Source organism: Dermacentor silvarum, chromosome 3 (assembly GCF_013339745.2).
Source record: "Dermacentor silvarum isolate Dsil-2018 chromosome 3, BIME_Dsil_1.4, whole genome shotgun sequence".
Classification (NCBI taxonomy): domain Eukaryota; kingdom Metazoa; phylum Arthropoda; class Arachnida; order Ixodida; family Ixodidae; genus Dermacentor; species Dermacentor silvarum.
The window spans coordinates 1280059-1287001 of NC_051156.1; the positions used below are offsets into that span (position 1 = coordinate 1280059).

Consider the following 6943-nt stretch of genomic DNA (forward strand, 5'->3'; position numbering starts at 1 on the left):
TGACAACCTATGTGTATGATTAAATAATCATAGCTTTGTGCAAAAATGTCTAAAGCCTACTTTCTCTACATATGTGTGCTACGACGTCGCATATAACTGTTAATCCAACATATTGAGCAACACTGCAGTTTATCTCAATTTCGCATAAGACTGTTACCATCACAGCATAATAGGCCAAAGCCAGACGAGTTAGTAGTTGCTTAGTAGCTACTTAGTAAAAACTACTAAGAAGCATTTCTGGTTAGTAAAGGCAGCACTTACTAGCTTTACTAACCGCTGGCTAGTACAGAACTAGTCAGAAGGTAGTAAAATACACAGTAAGTTAGTAAAAACGTGCATTTACTAGCTATTTACTAAGTTTGTTTTTAAGAGTGCATATGATGATGATGATGATGATCCTTCATCATGGCTCGCACCCACTGAGGGGGATAGGCCAAGAATCGGGCGGCAGTAAGTAGCTAAAAAAATTCTTTTTGACAATGAGATACACAAAATAAAGAAGGTAAAAACAACAACAAAGAAAATTTTGTATAACTAGCTTAGTGTGCCAACGAGCCGTCAGACTAACTGAAGGGTGAAAAATGAGATTATCAAGGTCAGAAAAAATACAATGTTACTAACGAATCGCGCGGTCAAAGACGCATGTGAAAGCTGCCAGCGAAAATCGCTCTGCGACGTGCGCGACAGAACGATTTTTTTCGCCCCAATCGCGCCATGTGAAACGGCCTTACCGCGTTTCTAGGTGGTTGCTTTCGCCAGTGAAGGGGCTGCTACTGTCGGTCGGACGAAGACGACGGCGACGAAGTGGCCAGAGGCGCGCGACAGCCTTGCATCCGTCGCTGCTGCTTGTCCAAACCTTGTATATAGCCATACTCACTCCCTAAATAAACGTTATCCCCGTAACATCTTTGGTGGAGGTGCTGGGTAAACCTGTCAACGTGCCGGCTCCGTCAACCAAGCACGGAACTTCGAAGCGGTCGCCGTCTTGGTTGCTCCGCGATGACCAGTGAAGTGTCGACGGTGCAGCAGCCACCGGCTCCTGTGATTCTTTTGCACCCACAAGACCCGGGAACCTTTTCTGGCACAGATGGCTTGGATGTCGAAGACTGGATCGACATGTACGAACGCGTCAGCAACCGCAACAGGTGGGACCCCACGGTTATGTTAGCCAACGCGATATTCTATCTGAAAGGGACGGCACGCGTGTGGTACCGGACACATGAAGAAGATCTTACAAGTTGGGACGCTTGCAAGGCGAAGCAGCGTGAGTTGTTCGGCAGATCATTTGACCGACAGCAGGCCGCTAAAAAGGAGTTGGTATCTCGTATCCAGACGACCACTGAATCGTACATTTCGTACATACAGGACGTCCTAGGCCTTTGTCGAAAAGTTGACGCACAAATGGCCGAAGATGACAAGATATCGCATATTTTGAAAGGAATAGCCGACGACGCGTTTAATCTACTGGTGTGTAAGGACTGTACGACGGTCGACGCCATAGTTAAGGAATGCCAGCGCTTTGAACAAGCGAAGAGCCGCCGCATCACCCGCCAGTTCCTTCGGCTACCTAACACTGCCGCCACATCATCATGCGAAGACCCACCGACGCCTGTACCGGCTACAGCGTCAGAAGATGTAACGCGTATTGTCCGCCGCGAACTTGAAGCTCTAGCTCCTACGGCCGTTCTTCCAGACGTTCAGTCAGCCAACCTGCCCACCGTGTCACTCATTAAAGCAGTCGTCCGCCAGGAGCTCGCGAACATGGGATTATCATCGGCCGTCTGTTCCATTCGTACATCCGAACGTACCCCTGCAAATGTCACCCAGAACCAGGTCTACCCTTCGCGCTACAGAAACCCGGCTGACTGGAGGACGGCAGACAACCGACCCATATGTTTCAACTGCTCTCGCGTTGGACACATTGCCCGTCACTGCCGCAGTAGCTGGTCGTCGCCTTCAAACTGGAGCACTGGATCTTGGCGTCGTCCTGGAGGCAACATTCGACGGTTTTCCCCTCGCTCTGATCCACATGCTTCCGAAGCCACCGCAAGCCTCCACGTACGTCCCATTAGGTCCCTCTCCTCCTGTGTGCGATGGTGAATACGTTGTTTCCCCGATTCTCGACGTGGTCCTGATGCACTCTGTCATTCTCCCGCACACTGTGGTTACCGTACGCGACAACAAAACCTGCCTGCCGCTTTTGAACTTTGGTCTTTCTACCCACGTGCTCCCTGCTGGCATCGCGCTTGCCACCATGTCGTCGTTGCAAGAATGCGCGATTTCTGTGTTAGCCGTCGACGGCCCTCGAACTGTTTCCGGCTCTCTCACAGCCACCTCGTCGCTATGTGCCAATTTCTAGAAAATGATATCAGCCGACCTTTCGCATACGCAAGCAGAAGATCTTCGCCGGGTCTTGCTGTCGTATTCCGATATCTTTGATCTCGAAAATCGCCCTTTAGGCCAGACAACAGTTGTTCAGCACTCCATCCACACCGGTGATGCTCAACCGGTTCACCGGCGCCCTTATCGCGTTTCCGCTGCGGAACGCGCCATAATCCAAAAGGAAGTCCATAAAATGCTGGCCAAGAACATCATCGAACCGTCCTCGAGTCCTTGTGCCGCTCCTGTTGTGCTTGTAAAAAAAAAAGGACAACACCTGGCGATTTTGTGTTGACTATCGACATCTCAACAAGATCACGAAAAAGGACGTCTATCCCTTGCCCCGTATCGACGACGCACTCGACTGTCTTCACGGCGCCCAATATTCCTCATCTATTGACCTTCGCTCAGGTTATTGGCAGATTGCTGTTGACCCACTGGACCGCGAAAAAACCGCATTCGTAACTCCCGATGGCATCTATCACTTTAAAGTGATGCCTTTCGGCCTTTGCAATGATAGTCGCCACAGAGACGTTTCTTACTCCCCAGGCGCTCTCGTGCTACTGTGGTCTCCGTCCCGCCGCATCGGTCTCTCCGAAAAGCTATTGTCCCGCTACGATGGTCCTTACAGGGTGCTACGTCAAGTCACCGACGTTACGTATGAGATATAGCCAGTCACCGCACCAGCGCCGTCTACGCCCCCACCCTCTGCTATCGTGCACGTTGCGAGACTTAAGCCGTACGTAACTGGACCCTCTGGTCCGTCGTAGCAAGCACCGGGTCGGCGCTCTCGCCCAGGGGGGGGGGGTAGTGTCACAAGACAGTGAAGGGGCTGCTACTGTCGGTCGGACGAAGACGACGGCGACGAAGTGCCCAGAGGCGCGCGACAGCCTTGCATCCGTCGCTGCTGCTTGTCCAAACCTTGTATACAGCCATACTCACTCCCTAAATAAACGTTATCCCCGTAACAATATGGTTCGCATGCTTGCAGGTCTTGCAAGCGTGGCTGTATGGCTGAGTCAGTCTGCCTCTGGACACGGACGCGTTCGGACGCAAGATGTCGAGCTCTGCAAGAGCAGGTTCAGCGGCCGCGTCTGGCCGTGGTAATAGGTCTTCTGTCGCCCCACCGACTTTGCCATCAGGAGGAACTATGAAGGAGTGTTTGTTTTTACACTGTGACGTGAGCGGGAGACCATACCGCCTCGAAGACTTCCGTGACCCACTGCAAGAGCTGGGTGTACTGAAAGACGTGACTGGTATAGGGCCCTTCCAAATGACGCATGTGTGGCTGATCAAGCTAAGAACGCCAGAGGCAAAGGGAGTGCTGGTTAACGCGGGTGGCTTGGAGGTCAAAGGGCGTTTTTGCGCCGTCATTGACCCTGTACAGCAAGACATCACACTCAAAGTGCACTGGGTGCCATTGCACATTACCGGGGAAGCACTGAAGAGGACTTTCGACCACTATGGCGAAGTGAAAGAAGTACGACAAGAGGATTGGAAGGTGAGAGGTTTTGAACAAGCCGAGTCCACTACGCGTATTGTGCGGATGACGCTCCGAGAGGATTTAACACCGGACGCTTTGCCCCATTTGTTCAAGATCTTTGGTGGTTCAGTGCTCGTCGTCGTTCCCGGCAGAGCTCCAATTTACCTTCGTTGTCGACGCAAAGGACACATTAGGCGAGACTGCAGAGTGCCAAGATGTGCTCAGTGCCGGGAATTCGGCCATGAAGCACAAGACTGTGTGCGTACATATGCAAGAGTTACTGGCAGCAAGCAACCTGAAGACGAGGGTCTCGAATTGATGGAGGAAGAGGTAACGGAGAAGCTGACAGCGTCCTTAGAAACGCAGGCTGAACAGGTGGCTAGTGACGCGGAAAAGGTGGCAACGCCATCCGCGTCGACACAGGACGACACTGCAGGAAGAAAGCAGAGGCAAAGAAGAATGCAGGAAGAAGTGAGGACACCTCCTGCACCCGAAGACGCGGATCATGGGCGTGACGAGTTGAACGTGGCGATGGTCGCGGAGCCAGATACACCATATGAGACGCCTGATGAGACGGCCACTGAGGAGCCTGCTACGCCTTCCAAACGGCATCGACGTGATGCTCCACATGAGGAGACGCAGGGGGAAGGTGTTCAACGCCTGGAGCCGCAGTGGATGGAGGTCCGGTCGACCCGGGCCAAGAAAGGAAAGTACGCCCCAGCGAAAAGGTCAGCGTCGCTCACCCGAGAAGGGGAGGCGACGCAGTGACCAACGCGACTGGCGTCGCGGGTGCCCGTTAAAGCTGTCATGCCGACAGGGACGCTCAGTTTGTGAAAGTTGCTAATTGCTGGACGCCTTGCCGTTGTTTTACTCTTGCTATTTGAAATGGCTATGTCGCTAGCTCCATTGCGCGTGGGAACGCTCAACGTTAGAGGTCTCAGGGCGAGACGCAGACAGCGTCAGCTCCGACGCGTAATGTTAGAGGAAGATTTAGATATCTTGGCGATTCAGGAGACTAAAATAGAGAGTGAGAGTCAGACTGACGGTATGGTTGTACAGTTTAGTGACCGCTATACTGTATGCGTTAGCCATGCTGTTGGCACAGCGGCCGGATGCTGTATGTTTATTAAGAAAGGTTTGGGTATAGTGGAAGAAACAGTGATAAGTTGTCAGAGTGGACGATTCGTGTTTTGTGATTTCGTATATTGCAACAAGGAATTCCGAATAATATGTGTGTACGCACCAACAAAAGTAAATGACCGGCTTAGCTTTTTTCAAGAAATATCGCAGTACATGAAAACAGACAGATATTTGATAGTGTTAGGAGATTTCAATTGCGTTTTGAACGCTGATGATCGTTCGCATGCTGGATACTGGACTGATAAGAGCGTTGAGTTCTTAAGGGGAGCCATAGGAAGAGCCCTGTTGGAGGACATTGCACATGACGCGAATGGAGGTAATAATCGGCATTATACTCATTTTCAAGGCAATAGCCATGCAAGGTCAGACAGAGCGTACCTTTCGCAAGAAATTGCCACACTGTGTGATGATTACAAGGTGCTGAATATAGCATTTAGCGACCGTTGTTTAGTAGCCTTCACGATAGGGAAGAAGATCACCGTAAGACCTAGAATGATGTGGGAAACGTGGAAATTAAACGCGAAACTCTTAAAGGACGAACAATTTCTAAAAAGCGTACGAACAGAAATGGCCAAAGCAAACAGTAGCTATGAAAGAGGATGGTGTGAGCGATGGGAGAGGTTTAAAGAAGCCGTAAAAATGAATGCCATAGAGCGAGCAGTAGAAATGCGTTTTGAAGAGCGTCAAGAAGAAAATAACCTGAAAAAAAATGCTACAGGAATTGCTGGATGCTGAAACTGCGGCGCCAGGCACCTTTATGGAAGAAATAAGAAGAACGAAGTGTAAACTTGAGGCTATCGACACGGAAAAATACCGTGGTGCGCTTGTTCGCGCACGAACGCAAAATATCTTGGCCGATGAAATGCCAACAAAGCGTGCTTTGGGAGCTGAGAAAAAGTATGCGAGGAGGAACGAAATAGTTGAGATTGAATACAAAGGGAAAATATGTAGAGATGCAGAAGAAATCAATTATGCATTTAAGGAACATTATAGAGAGCTATTCAATTGTAGAATACCGAACAAGCCTGGGTATGAGAGTCATTTTCTACTACCCTTCCTAGATTAGACGCCGAAGAAACAAAAAGATTATCAGTAGATATCACAGCAAAGGAAATTGAAATGGCCATAGAAGACCTTAAAGGCTCATTCACACCGGCGACTTCAGGAGGTCGCGCGACCATTTGCGACTCGCGAACAAAAAGCGACCGAAGGCGACTTATGTTCACACCGGCAAGCCCGGCTGAGCGCGACCTGCAAGTCGCAATCCCGGACATTGTCGTTCTTCAGCGAGAATTCTAGGGATCTACGCAGTTAGCGCGCACTTCGCTGGCACTGTGTAAATTGGTTTCGCGTTCCGGCAACAGCCATGGATTTTGATTCGAGCGATGGCTGGATTTTGATTCGAGCGAACAGGAAGACGTCGTCCCTGTGCTGATGTGCTCCGCCGTGGTGTCAGCTGTGGCAGCGCGGAAGCCTCCGAAGAAAACGCGACGCTCATGGGTGCGCCCGTGCCTCCGCTCGCGTGAAGTGACCGGCCACGCAAGCCGCCTCCTGCCCGAACTTTGTGCGCATGACAACGAGTATTATCGAGAGCAAGTTGTAATTTCTGTTCGCATTGCGTGTTATTCGGTGCATAATATTAAAGCGAAGCTGTTCACGCGCTGTTCACCTTTGGGTGGCGTGCTCATCCAACGAACGACAGCTGGAAAAAGGGTTTGTGTTGTGATTTCTTTCCCTGCTGTTTGGCTTCCAGCGAATGCGACCGCGTACATTCGACACGTTGATGCAACTGCTGCGTCCCAGAATCACAAGACAAGACACCAATTACCGGCCTGTAGCCTGCATATCGTGACGCGGACATTGCATTTGGCGTGGACGACGACACACATCACTTTCGGCGCGGCGCTGATTGGCTGAGCAGCTTTACGACCACGGTCGCGC

General features: G+C 50.9%; 1 protein-coding gene across 1 annotated transcript; it reads left to right on the forward strand.

Annotated features, from left to right (window-relative positions):
• The first annotated feature begins 3436 nt into the window (after nt 1–3436).
• On the forward strand, nt 3437–4630 carry LOC125943981 (uncharacterized). Its single transcript, XM_049663613.1, has one exon. The coding sequence runs from the start codon at nt 3437–3439 to the stop codon at nt 4628–4630; it is 1194 nt and encodes a 397-aa protein (XP_049519570.1).
• The last annotated feature ends 2313 nt before the right edge of the window (nt 4631–6943 follow it).

What these genes read in the sequence shown, in the direction of transcription:
- LOC125943981 (XM_049663613.1), top strand. Translation starts at nt 3,437, where the DNA reads ATGTCGAGCTCTGCAAGAGCAGGTTCAGCGGCCGCGTCTGGCCGTGGT.